This window comes from Ambystoma mexicanum, chromosome 12 (genome assembly GCF_040938575.1).
Source record: "Ambystoma mexicanum isolate Mex_15411 chromosome 12, UKY_AmexF1_1, whole genome shotgun sequence".
In the NCBI taxonomy this organism is placed as follows: domain Eukaryota; kingdom Metazoa; phylum Chordata; class Amphibia; order Caudata; family Ambystomatidae; genus Ambystoma; species Ambystoma mexicanum.
Genome location: NC_090936.1, coordinates 171062925 through 171081967, shown reverse-complemented (window position 1 = coordinate 171081967; position 19043 = coordinate 171062925). Strand labels below are relative to the sequence as shown.

At 47.3% G+C, this 19043-nt stretch overlaps 1 protein-coding gene across 1 annotated transcript in view; it reads left to right on the top strand.

Annotated features, from left to right (window-relative positions):
* ZFC3H1 (zinc finger C3H1-type containing) overlaps positions 1 to 19043 on the top strand; it is a 1590362-nt gene that overhangs the window by 1355508 nt on the left and 215811 nt on the right. The window contains exon 28 of the mRNA XM_069628251.1: positions 1241 to 1351. Coding sequence (XP_069484352.1) covers positions 1241 to 1351 — 111 coding nt within the window. The remainder of the gene's footprint in view (positions 1 to 1240; positions 1352 to 19043) is intronic.

The following is a 19043-nucleotide window of genomic DNA, read 5'->3' as shown; positions in this document are numbered from 1 at the left end:
TTTGAACCCATGCACAAAGCATCCCTTAAGAACCTCACTCTTAAAACTGCTTTCTTAATAGCTATCACCTCCATTAGGAGAGTGAGTGAACTACAAGCGCTCTCTATACTAGACCCCTTTGTAACAGTTCACAAGGATATGTTGTAACAGTTCACAAGAATAAGATGGTTCTACGCACACATCCTAGGTTTGCACTAAAAATTCATTTCTAAATTCGATGTCAACCAATCAATAGAACTACCAACATTCTTTCAGAAACCTTCACCTTTAGGAGAAAAGAGCCTGCATACACTAGATGTGTGCAGGGCTGTCATGTTTTATATGGAAAGAACTAGACCTCTGAGAAAGACTAATCAGTTCTTTGTCTCGGTGGCAGAAAGAAGAGAAGGAGATTCGGTTTCAAAATCCACTATATCTAGATGGATTGTCCAATGCATCACTCTGTTTCTCTCTTGCTAAGAGAGAACTACCCTTCAAGCCAAGAGCACATTCTACTAGAGGCACTGGGGCTTCCATAGCATTCATTGCAAATGTCCCTCTGGAGTCCATTTGCAAAGCGGCAACCTGGAGTTCTGTACACACCTTTACAAAATACTACTGTCTAGATGCCCACTCTAGATCTGATTCCCAGGTGGGGCAAGCAGTTTTAAGACATCTTTTTTCTACTGTTCCTTTTCACAACCCACCTCTAACTCCGGGTACTGCTCGCTAGTCTATGCACTGCATGTGATTCTAAGCAGATTAACAAACATCAGAAGACAATGCATTACTTACCGTAAAAGCATTTCTGATGGTTGTATCTGCTTAGATTCACATGCGCCCACCCTTCCTCCCCGCTCGGATGGAAGGAACATAGACATCCTTATCTTTCTCTCTTTTCTGTACTCACTCATGTCTAATAGGCTCCGTCAGGGCAGAAAAAATAGAGGGACCTCGACGCGTGAGGGATTGTGGGTACACTGCACGTCACTATAGGGATAGTGTTACAGACACGCCTTGTCGACGTCCGCTTTTCGACTACGAAAAACAAAATGCAATACTCCGCAGTGACCACTGGATGTCAGACTATGCACAGCATGTGAATATGGTAAGTAATGCATTGTCATATTGTGACTTTTTTAAAGCTACATGCTTTGAAGTCCAATGAACGTTCTGAACTTAAACACATATAGGCATTTTTAAATTTTCTTCTGTTCAAATTCGACCTATTCATGGATTTTTGCTTTTTTCTTTGTTCTAGCTATCTCTTGAATTTCCCCATGCCACTGGACTGTAAAGCGCCACCCTACAAAGAAGGTCTTAATGAGGAGTTTTTAAATCAACAAACGCCATACTTGTGGCTCGTCTATTGGTGAGATCGTATTTCATTTTACTGAGTATGGGAATTGGCAATTTCTAACCTGTACTATAAAAGTGTAATAAAATTGTCCACTGGGTCGATGTGATATAATTTAGGATGTACTGCTTTGCCTCTGAACTGTGCTTTTCATTATTTTAAGTAATAAGAGTTGAGGCAATGCTAAGAACCAGACTGTACTTTTCAATCAGGTGTTGAACATTTGCCTTTATGAACAGCATGTTCTCGGTTACCTAATCCCAGCCTAGGAAACAGTAGCCAGGGCACAACATGTTTTTAGCATGGTTCATGCCCTGTGATTAGCTGGCAGATTGACAGTGCTACCAGTAAGCAACCTGTATCCACATGGGTCTTTACAGTGCAATAGTTAAACTTGCCATTATTGGAAAACAACCCCAGATTGATGATTTCTTTAAGGTGTCAACGACATTGCCATCAAGTGATCCATCTTTTCTTTGACAATTAAATCTCTTAGCGGATATCCAAGTGTTGGGTAGGATTTCTATCTTGTGTGTGATTCTCACCTCTTAGTGAGTCCCCCAGCAGTTTTGCTGGACTATTGGGTCTTTTTCCGACTCCCCTGAGTGAGTGGGAACCTTGTTTCTCACATTTGTTCTTTTTCTGTGACTCTGGGAGCCCTTCTTGGTTAACTTTGATGGAGTCTGCTTTCCTCCATCTTTTTCAATGGCATCTGTATTGCACTATTGCAGCACACAACTTCTGTGCCGTGTTGCTTGGAGCTCATTGAGCTTTGTTTGTTTGTTTGGTATAGCGCAAAAACCAAACCCAAAAAAGGGTAGCTGGGCGCGGACAGTACAAGGATACTTGAGACTTGGTTACAGGAAAATGCAGTTATGCAGTAAACATAGAAACAAGGTACATATACAAGCGAATATGAAAAATACAGATAAAGCAAGATGCCCAGAGAGCAATTAATCTAATTACAAAGATCAGATCTCAAGGGTAAGTGGCAGTAGGGGGCCAGGCTAAGTGTCATTGGAGCGTATCCAGGTGAGGACTTTCCGCCTGAAACTGGGATAGGGTTGGTCCATTCTGAGATCAAGAGGGAGTCTATTCCAGGTTTGAGCAGCTATGACCGGAAAGCTGGAGCCGCCAGCTGTGCTCATTTTGTATCTAGGCACCACTAAAGTGTAGGCATTGGTCATGCTAGTGGGACGGTTTGATATTCTCTTGTTGACTCTGTTTGCTAGGTAAGGGGGCGCTATATTGTTAAGACATTTAGAGGTGAGAGAGAGGGTTTTAAGGGCAATCCTATCTTTGATTTTTAGCCAATGGATGTTTTTTCTAGAGGTGGAGATATGAGCTCTATAAGGAATATTTAAAGCTACTCTAATAGCATTATTTTGGAGAGTTTGAGATCCTGCATATAGAGCATTACAGTAATCCAGCTTGGATATGATGAGTGCATTAGCTAGAGTAATGCAGCTAGTTTCAGTTAGAAATGGTCTACATGCACGGATCAGTTTACAAGTATCTGCAGTGGAGGATTCTAGTGAGTTAGTTTGTTTCTTGAAGGTGAGTGCTGAGTCAAGATAGACCCCGAGGGTTTTGACTGCAGGCATCACTTTGATGACATTGTTGTCGATGTTGAGTGAGGCATAGTTCGGGTCAAGTTTTTTGATTACCAGCTCTGAGCCGAGGATCAGTAACTCAGTTTTATCGTCATTCAAGCATCCGCTTTGGTTTTATTTTCCTGTGCTATATTAATATACCAGAATAGTGGGATACCTTTTTATACTACACATGCTTTTCTTATGTGATATCATAACACCCCACTTTGTGTGGAGTCTTGAGGGGACAGATTGTAACCCTTTTCTCACTTCTCCTGTAACTTTCTAGTTACAGTGGCAAGTGAGTGGCTGGTGGCAGTGTATGTTTTCTACCATCTTTCGTGATTTTTACATGCAGGCTGCTGTCGCAGCTGCGGTACAGGCCACATGGGTCACAATTGACATAAAAAGGTGTCTGTCTTTTTCACCAACTCATGCTGGCTTGCCATTTCTTGAACCTTCCACTGCTAACCTGGATATGGGAAGTCCTGCTCACTCCTTTGTCTTCGACGTGCTCCCATTGGAAAGACAGCCGGGAGGTACCAGTGTGTCTGGGAGGACAGTAAGCTGGGAGGACACCAAAACTCCTCAGGTCTTTGTCCTTCAATGTGTCTGTTTGGATCCAGTTCTAACTGGGTTCCTGGCTGTCTCAGCCACCATCCAAAGTTTGAATGTTGCATGCATGCTTATTGGCGGAGTTCCTGCATAAAGGGGGGTGATCTTAATGCTAAAGCCAGTGGACCACTGGAAGATCCATTCCAAAGAAGAAGAAAGAAGAGGACATCTGCAGCTACCTCCAGCAACTGCCAAGCTGACAAGTGATGGCTGCTGCTCCAGTCCTTTCTTCCATGCGACAGGGACGATCCAGACGGACAACTTCCTCCCTTGTACTGGTGGACCTAACCAGTCCCGAGAACAGCTACAGTTTGAGCGACCCCACAAAGTGCTGCGACCTTCCAGGCCTGTAATACCCAAATATCCTGGGACCTCTGGCACTGCTTGTCACGATGCCCGCTCCCGGGGAGCCGGCTCAGGCCCTGCGTCCCCAAAAGCGGACATCAAGTCCCCGGGGAAGGTCCCAGCAACCCCTTATAGGGGCCCTTTGGACAGTGTCCTGGCGCCTATATCGCCAGGCTCATAGAAAACGTCCGTCCTGGCGCCATAGGCTCATTATGAAAGTGTTTGGGTGCACTTACCTGATGCAGACCATGCTGCAGAACCCCGGCCTCCTTGAGGCCTGAAAGGAACTACTTTACCTGTGGGACTCATTTACCACCCGGGCGTGGTCGGGGAAGGATACATACCTGATTGGAGGAAGGACACATTCTAGGAACTTCTTCCAAGGTTATTTAAACCACACCCGATCAGCCACACGTGCTTCGCGTTGTTCTGCATCTAGCAGCTGGACGCTCACCGTGTCTGCTCCTGCATCTTGACTTCTGCCACACCTGCCAGCATCCTGAATCACCTGCAAAGGAAGGGAACAAGAGAACAGAAGAAGGAAAAGGCCTCACCTGCTAAATCTGCATCCCAGAGACATTTCGCCGACAATCCTGAAAAGGAAGACATTTATTTTTAAAAGCACATCGCATCGATAGCTGCAGCGCCGCATTCTACTCACCTTTACAGGGCGCCTCCATGTTCAGCAGCGACCATCCGGATTCGCAGTCGCGCCCCCGCGCCTAGGGAGAAAAAGACAAGAACAAAGGTGAGAGAAAGAAGGGAAAAGGGAAGCTAAAACTCCATGTCAAGACTTACCTGTTGGGTCATTCCCTTTTCATTTCGGGTCCGCGCCGCATCCAGGCATTTTCGGACCCCCGGCCCCTAAGGGGAAAAAGACATCAGCGTTAATGAGTGAATGAAAAGACATTACCAAAACACTCATTAAAGACTTACCTAATTTCCACAAGGATTTCACCGCTCACCTCAGGATGGTGCCTGTTCCCCGGCATACCGTACCCCGGCCTCTATGGGGAAAAAGACACTAGCATTAGAACATTAATGCATGGACACCAGGGGAACCACTTATAGAAAAAAACTTACCTGGAAGCCAAGCAAGTTTGGTTCTCACCCATCCGAAAATCCAGTGACATAACTGGATACCAACGCGCCCCTGCATCAGAAGCAGGATGGAGAGCTTGTCCTTCCAGACCCTAAGGTGAGACGCTACAGGGAAGCACAGAAGGGTTTTGAGGAGGGTGCGAGGGGTAAGTGGGAGGCCGATTGCATTACCCCGCAGACAGTTAACCCCCTATTCTCACCTACAGAAGGATACTTCTGCGAGTCAGACAAGCCAGATCTGGGGCCCGGTCCAGTCCGTCTTCCGAACCCTGCGCATCACCTTAGACGAGGTCACAGCAGCGCAAACCAGGCCAGCGCCCCTGTGGGAGTCAAGTGAGCGTTACACTGTTGTGGTGCATAGTCTCGTCGATCGCGGTTCTGGCTGCAAACTTCTGGGCTTCTCTCTGAGCCTACAGATACTCCATCACTATCGTAGAACTCCCCTAAGAAAAGTCAAGGACCAAGATAAAGAAGCAAGTCTGCCGGGGTGACAACCGTCGCTCCTAATCCTGTGTCGATCCTCCACACCCAAGTGCCGTGAAGATTGTCTGCTGGGCATCCCTGTGACAGAGTTTGCCTGCCTGCCCCACCAAAGGTTCTTCCTCTTGCCGCTAAGGCCATAGACCCAGACTGGAGCTGCTGTCTTACCTGAGGTACCCACTGGTGACATCACTTTCCTTCAACCTAGAAGGTACTGTCGGACTCCTGGGTACTTAGCTTTGCAGTTGTTGTGCTGCTGTTCAATCCCCGTAAGCTTATTGAGTCCCGTTTAAGTGGACGACACAACTGTTCTCTCGTGCCTAAGGACACCCATCCTAGGTCCTAAAATTCTTCAGGTGGCCTACCCAGTCCCCATGAAACCTTTGAATCAGAATGTATTTACTTTCTACAACAAGCATCACCTGTGCATTTGACAACTGACAGTGTTTGCCTTCCTTGGTTCTTCTGCCCAAGGGTTACTGGTCCCCCACAGTGCCCCATCTGACTTTTGAGACTTTCGTTCCCCCAGATAGGGTTGGACTTCTAAAAAAAGGCTTTCCTAGAGTAAACCTACCAGTATTGCTAATTCAGTAAATGTTGGTTAATGTATGATTTGCTAACCTGAACTACTTTGTAGTACCTGATTGTACCCAATTGTACCTGATTATCATCTAAATGTCTACTGTTTGAAATTAGTATTGCCACAGCAAATACCTAGTGTAAATATCTGTGTGAACTGTTTTACTTACCTGAATTGTTTTGAATTTCACATTGCCTAATATATATAATAAGCATATGTTTTATATAACACTGTATTTTCTTGACGAGAAGGGTGCTCATAGGTCTTTGTACTTAATACAGCCCTTCTCCCTCCTAGACTAAACCTTGATGCTCGTTCATTTCTACCAAAGCTTTTGGGTAGCTCAAGTGAAATCTAAGGGTTGGAGCCCTGTACTCTTGAGCTGGAGTCTTCTACAGTCCTACCACAGGTGGACTTAAGTAAAACTCCCGAACACCAACCAAAGCGAAAATAAAAGTGTAACCAAAGGTTTAGATTTTAGAGGAAAACTTAAAAATATCGAATAGAGACGTGGAAGACCATTCTGATTGCTTAGCCAATTACATCTTTTTTAAAGTCAAAGGGTGGAAGATCGCGATTGGGATCCATTGTGAGTCTAAAAACATAGCATTGATCAGATGGCTTCTTTTCAGGGTCTCATCGGAACTGCAACAAAATAGTAGTTATTTTGTTGTACCTTGGTCTTACTAGACAAAAATGTTATAAACCAATCTATCTCTTTTGAACTGTCATGCACTATGTTCTCGGAAACAAAATATGCATTCCATAGAATTGTTTGCTTACTTTTGTAGACCATGTATACAATACAAATGGCCATTCAGTCACACTTATGTATAAATTGAATTTGCAAATGGAATGAAATACTGTCTCTCTAGGATTCTCCTTTTTTTTTTAGAAGAGTTTTTTCACTCCTATAATAACCCCACCCGTTTTGTTACGTCAAAATATTTGTATTGTGAAGCAATAATGTAGTGCATGGCAATGTTCAAAACAGGTGATTGGTGGTTATTATAAGAACATTGGTGCTTTAGTAAAACCAGAGGTGCAACAGGAGAGAAGTGCTTTATTCGTGATAGTTTCCGATTAGGCTCCCTGAAATTCTACTGTGCCCTGCCTCTTTAAGGAGCACCCGGCTTTTGGTAGACAGCCTCATCGTTCATCTTGTGATGTTATTTGTATCAATATTATTTCACTTACCTTACAGTAACTCTGGCTAGTTCATGATGAAGCCTGTTCTATGGGGAGAGGCAATCTTCGGGAGACTAGTTATGAAATGGAGACTTTGTGTGCACTAGACAAGCTTCTGCAACACCCTTATCCAAAGGTTGAGATAGTCGAAGGTACCTTTTGGCTATCACTTGGTCACGTGGACAAGCGCAAAATCGAACATTTCAAGAAATCGTGTGGGATCAAGGAAACCAAAAAGTAACAGGGTTAATTGGGGCTTGTATAAGCCGGGGTAGCAACTGTCATCCCAAACCGTAAGGGTATACTGGTACAAAATGGACGGTTGGACGGGGGAACAAAAATCTGTTTGCAGATAAAGGCAAAGAAAAAGGAATGGTTGTGGTAATTGAAGGGTGGTCCTAATTGTTTGGCACTAGATGATGAACTGCTCTGACCCTCTGGTCAGACACCCAATGCCCTACCTGTGATGGAAGAGAGGGGGCTTGTATCTTGGCTTGCCTGGCTGTGGACAGGTGGTGTTGTGATGCCTGTCTGGGAGGGAGAGGAGTGGAAAATAAATTGGGCTCTCTGCATGTGGTTATCTATATGCCTCGTGCAGTGCTGACACCAACAGCCTGTAAAGGGGATAGGAGGGCAACCAGCAAGGTGGTGGGTTGATCAGAGAGGGGGATTAGATCTTGTAGTGATGAACCAAACAGTTTTGGCTAACATGTACAGGTTGGAGACATTGGGATTTTTGTAATTGATCCTTTATTCACCCTAGTGCCTCAAAGCTTGTTGCATGCGGGTGGTTGTCCAACTAAAGAGGGAAAAAAAAATCTAAAGTATAGTTTTTCAGCAAACTGTTTTGCTTTTTTCTTAAAACTGCACAGTCCCACTAGTTCATGTGGTTTGCTGAAAACCCATGTTTCTCTAGGTTTTAGGGTTCAGTTTGGCAGTACCTCCTCTTGGTCTTGGGGCTATCGTGTGGTGTTGTGGAGAAGCCACAACAGGTCTGGTCGACCGGTTTCGATGGTTGAGTAGTTATTAACCACCTTCTTCAGGACACAATGAGTCTTCATGTGGTGATCAAATCAAAAACTGTCCTAATAGTAGGGCAGCATGGGCAGGTTGCATGGAATCCTGAATTGGGAGACACAACGAAAAACATTGCAAGGAGGGCATGAGTAACCTCTAGTTGCAATGTTGCATAGTGATGTATCCAGAGTTCAAATTCATGTCACAAAGCTGATTACTGCTGTAGAAATGTGCATGTGCTCATTTGTTGAATTAGAGCATTGCCACTGAGTGGTGGCTAAAAGACGCTCTAGACGACTTAGCCCACACCAGAGAGTGAAAAAGGTAGGGGCAGGTAAAAGGAAAAGGAGGAGCGGGGGAAGTAGAGTGTGGGGCCGGGAACTGACCCGTGTTGATGTGGGTGGGAGCAGAGCTGTGTTGGCCGTATGTATAAACGGCAACCAAGTGCTCATGCAGGGTGAGAGACGCTGGAAGCGCCTACCTGGATGCAGGAGAGAAGTGGAGTGATCTCCAGGATACACAGTTAACATTTTGTGGGTCATATTTCAATCCAAACCCCAAGTCTGTGGGACCTGGTTTTGCCTTTCTGCTACATTTTGGCAATTTTAACCGTGAAACATTTGGCCTAAAATGTCCCAACTTTGTACACCGATGCGCATTTACCCCTGGGATGTGTGTACAAAATGTTGTGTTTGCAATATCAATACTTTTCCCACAATCTGTTATTCTTTACAACTTCTGTTCCTTATGCAGTAATGAGTTTTACCAAGTTGTCAAAGAAAAAGCATAAAATTAGATTTAAAACTACAGACTTTGCATATTTTTCCTTATTATTGCTGCAAAGTTAAATGTCTTTAAGGTTTAGTTACAACATAGGCTTTTTAAAACCAAAAGGAAGTCTATTGTCACTTAATACATTTTGTTCCTTTTCCCCAACTGCAATCAAATGTCAATTCCTTTGAAGTATGATGAGGGGCCTCTCCCTTGAGGTTTACTGCCCCTCACGCTCGAGTAGTGAGAGTCTTAGCCTGCTATTGTCTCAGCCTGGAGCAAAGACGAATGTCTGATGCGACTTGGAAGTCCCTTTTCCTGGGTATTCAAAGCCTCCAGGCTAGCAATTAGCCACTTTCCTGCTCCAGAGGTTTTAGCTTTGATTTTCTCCTTTTAAATCTTGATTTTAAACCTATAGAATTAAAACAGTTTACAAGTGTATTTCTAACAATAACAAATCCGTTTACATTTCTAAGTAATCAGGCCTTTACACAACAATGTACTTTTAAATAGGCGATTTTCCCTTCAGTCAGGAAAAAGAACATTTAACTATTTATTTCTTTAAATTTGGTTTTCATCCCCAGCAAATAAACACTTTCTGTAGCTGCAGTTATTTTCTTGAGTGCTGGAGTTGTTTTGCAGCATGGATACAGTTAACGGGCATCTATTTAGAGTCTTTCTCTGGACGGCTGATACTTGATACTGTTGCAAAGAAAATGGACACGTTTCCCGTGTAAAATGAAAAAAGAGCCCCTGGTTGATTTTTTAAGGATACATTTGACAGGAGCTTTTATTCAAATGAGGCCCGGTTCCTCTGAGATGCAATGAATGATCCTGGGAATTGCAGGGCCTTTTTAATCACAGTGGTTCATGAGAAATTGATGAATTTAGCGCCAAGTAGCACTTTTAAGGTTGAGAAAGTGTCATTTTAAAGAGGCATTTTGGGTTTTCAGCACAATGATGCTGCCTCTTTCACTTCACTCCATGTTACATGTTGCTGAGCACACTGGCACATTCCCGCATTGAGTACTCTGTTTCACCCCACCTGAAGTGTATGTGGCAGGGTAGTGCAGCCATTTTCCGGTTGTTGCAAATACGCAATTTCGAGATCTTGGCGCGCTCTGGAGTCGGCGCAGCCATTTTGTGGTGTTTCTTGCATCAATGCAGTAAAGTAATGTAGCATAGCACAGCTGAGTGGGTCAAAATATCCCACAATCAACATATTGAATTATGGTACTTTCTAGTTGGACATTACCCAAGTCCATCTGAAGGACTCTATTAAAAATTGATGGGGGCTCACAATACCATTGGGGCAAACAAGTGTGTTTCAGGCAAATCGTTCTATACGAAAAGGAAGCCAAATCTTGTCAATCTTCATGAAGGGGAATTGAAAAAAAGGCATTTTTCAAATCTACAACAGTGAAATACCTTGCATTTGACACGATATTGAACAATATCGTTGCAGGGTTTTGAACTAAGGGAAATTCAGAGATCCACTTTACCGCACCTGAAGTTAAACTTGGTAGTGTACACTTTAAATTCTCCTTATCCATTTGGGGCCATGGTATATATTGTGGTCGGGGCTCCCCTTTCTCCAACGGTGGGAATTGTGACAGTCCTGGTTCATAATCATACCCTCCCACACTCCTCGTCTTCCATGCAGTGTTGTCTTCGCTGTTCGTTTCCATCCTGGCAATGCCCTTAATCTGCTTACATAATGCAGTGATATATTTCTCCAACATGGGGTCTGGCATGGATTCACATGCTCATGAATATTCCCCGTCAGGCTGGGAATCCTCGGTAAAGAAAAAATCTGTTTCATTCCTGAACGGTCTTTCTCCTAACAACCAATCACTAGTCTCTGGGTCATACTGCCCCAGCCAATGACTACCCTCTACCTAGGCCCCTCCTCTGGCAGCCATCTTCAGATTTCTACCACACATTCAAGTGTTGGGAGTCCTCGTGCTTGGCTCCCAAGCTTTTACTGCGTTTTAGAGTTGACTCTATTTTTTTCAGTCAGTCGAGCTTCTCGCTCCATCGATCTACCTTCCAATTAACGGGGCCCCGTTTTACGGATTCTTCAGCGCCCCTTACGGTAGGATTTCATTGAGCTGCTTCGTGACTGCAGCTTGCGGAATGTCTTCTCGGACGACAAGCATTCCAAGTGTATCTACTGCCTGTACCCGGACCCAACGCATGTGGAGGAGGACTGCTTTTTATCAGGAGATGGTGCCCCGCACGCTGAAGGATCGGCATCAGCGGCTCAAGGAGTGGCTACAGGCCAAGGCCCCTGCTCTGGGTGGGTCCCAGCAGCTTGCCGCCCCTGCTACCAAGAAAACGGAGCGTTCTTCTAAGAGCTTTGAGGGCACCCCTCCAAGGGGCCCAACAAAAGGCTAAGCACCGCGAGTCCACTGTCACCAGGAGCGCCGTTGAAACGGGCTCCTCGGCAGCCAGGGTGAGTACAGCGTCTCCAGCAGCTTCAGTCACCAGCCAACGCTCTGGATTTAAATCAAAGAGGAAATCGGACCATCCGGGCAAGCTCAAGGAGAAGCACAGGACCGGCCTGCCGGAGAAGGCTAAGGGGAGCAGGCCGCTGACCCTCCCCCCCAAGGAGAAGGCCACAGGCCCGACCAAGGCCGTGAAGGCTCAGGTGCATATGACGAAGGCCCAACTGTCCATCGAGGGGGTGGTGGCGTCCCTGGCAAAGGCCACCGTGGCAGACTCGCAGGACACACCGCAGAAGAATAGTCTCCCTGCCTGCCAGGAGGGAGTCCTCTTTTCAGCCCGTAGAGAAGATACTGGAGAAGATGCCAGTACCATCACTGAAACAGTCCCCCCGGTCGCAGAGAAAGGGGGCGGGGCAGGTAGTACTCCAGGGCACGGATCTCTCCTCGAAGGAGCTCACCAGCCTCCAGACCATTCAGGAGGAGCAGTGAGTCGATAAGGACGACAAGGAGGCCGATGAGCAACAGCAGGGCGTCAGGGGCCTGGACAACCAGCCTACGCTGCTGTCACCGGCTCTGCGTTCGCCTCTGTCACCACCGCCGCCATCTGGAGATATATTGGTGGACATCCTCTCAGTTTTGCATACTCTGGTCTCGGAGATCCAGACAAGGATACCTGTTGCGCCCGCGGCCCCTCCTGTTGGGGGAACCACCTAACAAGGAGAGGAAAGTTCACCCTCCACCTCCTTGCCACCCTTCGCTGCACTCCTTCACCCCCCCCCCCTCACCCCTCCCGAAGGAATGAGCTGTATCCTGACATGGCGACGACTGGCACGGATGATGACGGCAGGTTTGGGCCCTCCCATCTCCACCTCCCAGATCTTCACGCCATGATCTCCAGGGCTTCGGAGCTCTTCCAGCTCGTCCCGGAGGATAATGAGAGAGAATGTTTCTCATACCAGCGCTGCCAGGCCAAGAGGAAGACCGTCCTGTCGGTCCAACTCCTGGATGACATTTGGGACGAGGGGTTGGCCCTCATGAAGAACCTGTCCACGGCCCCGGCGAAGAGGGGGAACATTACGAAAAGAAGTACAGGGTGCCAGACTCTGCACCCAAGTGCTTGCGGACCCAACTGTCGCCGGACACTCTGGTTTCGGCAGCAGCCACAAAGTAGTCTTCAGGCTCCTCCTCTTCGGCGGCCTCCACCCCTCCTGCCCGGGACAGTGAGGGGAAGAAGTTGGATGCCATGTGGCAATGAGTCATCACGTCAGTTGCCTCAACCATCAAGACCGCCAACACTCTCGCCATTGTAGCGCGTTACGACCGGGAGCTGTGGTTCAAGATCGCTTCCTTCCCGATGACAAGAGGTCGTAAGCTTTGGAGATCCTGCAGGAAGGCGGGGTGGCCTCAGACCACGCCATCACGGTGGCTACGGACATCACCGACCCAGGGTTCCACCAAATGGGCAACAGCGTTTGCCTTGGTCGATGGGACTGGCTGAAGGCTACCAATTTTCATCCGGGCGTTCAGTCGAGGGTATTGGACATGCCCTTCGACTGAGACAATCTGTTTGGGAAGGCTGTGGACGAGTCTCTTCAAGCCATCAAGACGGGACACGGAGACGGATTGTGCTCTAGGCACGCTTCAACAGCGGCTGCTGTTCTTTCAGACCTCAGGCGGCTAATACCAAGGATCCTCCAAAGGTTTCAGTAGATGTGCCTCGTCTTACCATCAGCCCTCCTGCTCGTCGACCCAGGAGAACAGGGTCCGTTCCAAGGCCTTTGGAGGAGCATGTTGTCACCAGGGTCCCCAAGGTTGCCCTTCAACATCAAAACAAGAATGAACCGGCCATGGTGTCGGGCCCACACCCGTGCACCCATGTGGGAGGCCGGCTGGTCAACTTCGTCAGCGTGTGTAAGCCCATCTCCACCGACCGTTGGGTGCTGGACGCACTCACTCACAAACACACCTTGGAATTTCAACTGAAGGGTCCCTGAACGCCACCAGTGGGCCGGCAGGAAGACCATGTCCCTCAGCTGCTGCTGGAGGTACGGGCCATGCTAAGAAAGGGCTCGATGGCGCTCGTCCCAAGGAGGCTCCGGAGTGTACTCTCATTACTTCCTTGTCAAACAGACTGGGGGCCCATCCTAGACTTCATAAAGTCCCAAAAGTTCTGGATGGTGACTCTTCAATACGTTCTAGGACAGCTAGAAGAAGGGGACTTCCTATAGTCGCTGAACTTGGAGGATGCTCAGTTTCACATCCTCATCCACAAGGGACACCACAAGTTTTTTTGCTTCGTGGTCCAAGGGCAACATTACCAGTTCAGGGCCCTTCCCTTTGGATTGAAGTAGGCACCAAGGGTTTTCACCAAGTGCCTGGCGCTAGTGGCGGCACAGCTGCGTCTGAGGGATCCACGTATACCCTTATCTGGACGACTGGCTCATCCAGGCAAGCTCAAAGGACATCATTGTCGACCACACATCGAGGATCGTCTGGCTCCCGACAGATCTGGGGTTCTCAGTTAACTATGCAAAGTCCTGCTTGACTCCATCGCAGGCCGCGCTGTTTCTGGGATCACGACTCAACACAGCGTCATGTCTGGCGTCTCCGTCGGAGGAGAGGATAGTGGCCATCTCGGGCAAGGTACAACAGCTGTTGGCCCTGAAGATCGCAAGGGTGAGGTCCAGCAAATCACTCGACAAGAGTTTGTCGAGCGATGCAGTGGTGGGGAGTTGACGCACATCTGTCCGGAGGTGCAGATTTCCACACCCCACCTCACCAGGAGACTGTTACGACAGACGCTTCCCTTGAAGGATGGGTAGCCCACACTGGAAGTCTTCACTCAAGAGGCCTCTGGCTACCGGAGGAGAAGGCGTTGCACATCGTATTGGAGCTGCGGCCAGTGTTTTGGGCCCTTAAGTCTTTCCGTCCATTCCTCAAGGGCAAGGTGGTGCAGATCTTCACTTACAACACCACCACGATGTTCTACATCAGGAAGCAGGGGGGGCACCAGGTCCCCAGCGCGCTCCAAAGAAGCGCAGGAACTGTGGCACTGGGCCATCGCCCAGGGGATGTTACTCATCCTGTTTCATCTGGCAGGAGTGAAGAACACTGTCGCCGACTCCCTCAGCTGGGAGCTGCGTTCTTGTCATGAGTGGGAGCTTTGTCAGGACCAAATGGATCGCCTCTTCCGAAGATGGGGCAATCCCAAGATCGATCTATTTGCGACGGCGGCGAACACCAAGTGCCGGAGGTTCGCCAGCAGGTTTCCCCAGCTGGTGAGCATCGGGGACGCATTCTCATTCCCCTGGGACTGTCTGTTTCTGTATGCGTTCCTTCCATTGCCGTTGCTGCTTCGACTATTCAATCAACTCAGACGGTCCTGGTGCAGGATGATCCTCGTCGCACCAGCGTGGCTGAGACAGATATGGTACCCGGATCTTCTTGATATATCAGCGGCCTCGCCAGTTACGCTTCCGGTGGTCGCAGATCTTCTTGCCAGGGAAGGAGGCGCAATTCTGCACCACAACCCAGGATCACTGAACCTGCAGGCCTGGCTCCTGCAGCGCTAGAATTTGGGGGCTATTATCTTCCAGACGACTGCAAGAAAGTGCTTGTCAAGGCCAGAGCATAGTCTACTCTTAAATGTTGTGGACGTAAATGGAAGAGGTTTGCCATTTGGTGCCGTGCACAGAAAATCGATCCTCTACGAGTCACGGCTCCTCAGGTACTGCTGTATTTGCTGTCTTTGGCCAAGGCTGGACTCGCCCATTCCTCCATCGTCCATCGGCGGCTATCTCCTGCTACACCAGATCTCTGGGACGGTCGTCAATGTGGTCACACCGTCTGGTTAAGGAGTTAGTCAAAGGACTGTTTCGTTCATTCATGCCGGTGAAGGCTCCAGCCCCGGCGTGGAAGCTCAATGTGGTGTTGGCTAGGCTCATGGGTCCTCCGTTCGAGCCTATGCATTCAGTGCCGCTGAGGTTTTTGTCGTGGAAAACGGCTTTCTTGTGGCCATCACCTCCGCACGACGAGTTGGAGAGATCCAGGCCCTCTTGTAAACCACCTTACTTGACATTCCACGAGACGAGGATAGTACTGCGGACACACCCCTCTTTCATGCCCAAAGTGCAGTTGGACTTTCATCTAAACAAGCCCTTCTTGTTGCCTGTATTTTTTCTGACGCTTTTGTCACCGATTTAGAGGACTTTGCACTCGCTGGATGTGGCTAGAGCGCTGAGGTTCTATGTGGACCGCACAAAGAGTTTCCGGAAGACGTTACAGCTTTTCGTGAACTTTGGCCCTGTGAACCATGGGAAGGCCCTTCCAAGGCTTCCGTTTCCAGGTGGCTCTCAGACTGCATCACCCATTGTCACCGGTTGGCAAACCAACTGTTGCCTGGCCATCCGAGAGCCCATTCGACCAGAGCGATCGCTGCAACTACGGCATTCCTGTCTGGTGTGCCCCTGCTGGACGGCTATGTGGAGGTCGACGCATACCTTCATGAGATTCTACTGCGTCGACAGGGATTACAGGGAGTTGTCCAGAGTCGGCCAATCAGTGCTGCGCAACCTGTTTGCTTGAAGGTGAGCCTGGTGAAGAGGTAAGAGATGCTTAATGTGAGCCTTGCCACCTCCCATTGTTCGTGTGTACTGCTTTGTATTCTTTATTCATGAGCATGTGAATACATGCCATACCCCCTGCTGGAGAAGGAACAAGTTACTTACCTGTAACTGTTATTCTCCAGCATGGGTCTGGCATGGATTTGCATGCGAAACCCCCCACACCAAAACCCACCCACCCCTACCCACCCACCCCTCGGCAGCTCTTCTCTTGGTCCTACTGCCACCTTACGTGCTACCAAATCTGAAGATGACTGCCAGAAGGGTTTAGGTAGAGGGCAGTCATTGGCTGGGGGCAGTATGAAGTAGAGGCCTGTGATTGGTTTTTAGGAGAAAGACAGTTCAGAAATGAAACTGATATTTTCTTTACTGAGGATTCCCTGCCTGATGACTGGGAATATTCATGATGAGCATGTGAATCCATGGCAGACCCATGCTGGAGAACAACAGTTACAGGTAAGTTACTTGTTCCATGGGAGGGATTGGATTAGGAGAACATGTCTACTTATAGAATCAGATAAGTGTTAATATCTCATTAGCAGCCCCTTGTCTGTGGGACACGCCCTGAACTACTTCTACATACGTAGTATTCTGATTTAGCAGAGAATATCGCAGCAGATTGGTAACTGCAACATTGTATGTGAAAGTGTGTGGCAGGCCTTATGATTGGTTGCCAACCCCATCCAACCTCAGCCTTTGTCCCTACTCGCGTGCTGCTAAACAAGCTGAAACCTAGGTGCTCGAGAAATGTCAATTTCTTGTTTTCCCAATGAGTCCATCACATGTAATTGACCTGATCCTTAGCCAGGGCCTTCTGTTTGTAGTTGGCCTCATAGTCTGCTCACTGTTCTGGAAAATTGAGGGGGTATGAACAGACCACTATCTCCATCTGGGTTTTAATGAATAGCCCTTGTTTTCGACTTCTGAGTCGCGTGTTAGCAGACCATGTTTTTTGTCCATTTCAGCCTCTTATTTAGGACGATTTGATTTTAGTAAACACAGTGCCATTACCCTCTATGGCCTTTAGAGGCTTGCTCACTCCACCTCACATAGGCTTTTGCCTCTGTGATTGTGCAGTACTTGGCACTTGCAAATGTCCTTCTCTCTCCTAATCTTATCAAAAATATGTCTTAAGCACGTGGTCCGTTCCTTTGTCTCCCTTTTGTGCCATCTCTCGAAATAGCCTTCTTGATCCTTTGCCAAGGTACTCCCTTATTCTGCAGGCGAAAACAGCTTCTTCACCAGTTCTTCAATTTGCAATCCTAAGCTTGTCTTTTGAGGTAACAGGGTTGATTCTTAACACAGGCCGTTGTCCATTTTCTTCCAATGGCCATCCTAAACATTGTATGTATACCTCTTTTTAGCAAGCTTCTATGTATCTTTTTTACCTTGCTTTACAGCGTATTTACAGTTATTGGGTAGCACGTTATTTCATCTTCTTAGATTCACAATTACTTTGTCTTTAGGTACATGTTTCTCTCTGTGCTTCGGTTACATTGTCCGTGGTAAATATTTTCATATTGTTTCTAACTGGGTTCATCCATCCCCTTTATGACATCATTCTGTCATTAACTTTATTTGGAGGTCATCGATATTACTTATCCATATTACTCATAATCACATTCTGACATCTTGGTAGGGGACGTCCTTCCTTGTAGCATCTTTCTGCTTCTATGTGAGGGTACAATCTGAACGTTTGCCTGTGTGCATATCGTCTTTCATACTCTCTACACGGTATAGGAATGCTACATGGATTCATGCTTGAGTTCCCAGCTGTAGTTCCTCGTCTGCTACTCAAATAGGAGGGTGGTGATTGGGCAGGGAGAGGCATCCAACTGCTCCTTCACATTACCCTTCCTCAAAAGTCTGTAAACCAAGCCTGTAAACCTTTCTGTAAGGATTCTGACTTTATTCCAACCACAATCTATCTCTAAACAACCTTCGTTTTTTATCCTTAACTTTTAATGTTCTCCCTTTTCCAATTCAACAACTGTTATCAGCCAGATTGATTTACTTTCTCACTCAACTTTATGCCCCCTCACATTTCAATACATTTATTTACCTTTCAACCTTCCACCTTTTCCGCACTTTTCTCACTAATCCTCCCACTAGTGCCTGTTGCAAAGGCTGCTCTTCTGTCCTCTTTTCTTTCCAATCCTCCAAGCTTAGTGTTTTCAAGAATGTGCAGCCTTCGTGCTGGCAGCTCTCCTACAGACTGATAGTTTGGTTTGGGCTGCACTTGTAGTGTAGGTGGCTTGAGCGCATTGATTGCAACTGTGTTGCAGTGACTGGTATGTTCCCTGATTGGGCCATGCACCCATTCATTTGGTAACAGGGGGGTTAACCTAAGGTCATTACAAGGGCTTGTGGCTGTTTTTGTTTTGTTTCATCGTTTGCATGTCAGCGATTGCTTCCTGCCTAGCTTGACTGCCTGTATATTGCATGAGAGCTAGGAAGTCATTGGTAGTGAGTTTAGGAGAGTTTTTTGTTATATATAAATGAATGCTTAATCATTTTTCAGTTGTTGGACTCTTTCAGAACCCCGAATGTCCATGTGTCTGTGAACGTATACAAATTTGGATCACTGGCATTCACTATCTTGGGAACCCCATAGGAGGTCCTGGTAGTCACAATGTAGTATTCCCAGGAGTTTGGGACTGGGAACTAGCCTCACCCTTCAAATCTATGTATGCTGTTTGGAATGCGATTTATTGGCTGGCTTAGGCCAACCCCTGAGCGCATGTGTTTCCGGTCAAGACCCTTTTCATTTTACAGAAGTTTTCTGAACTCACCTGAAGACTGCTGCTGAGATGGGCTGCTACTGAGGATCCTGCTGTTGCCATTTTGTCTCGGCCCTTGTCCTTTGTTCTTGGCATTGCGCTTCTCCCTGCTGGGAGCATTCCTTGGTGGGCTCTTCCTTAGCTTCTTAGGGTCATCCTGGCTGGTTGA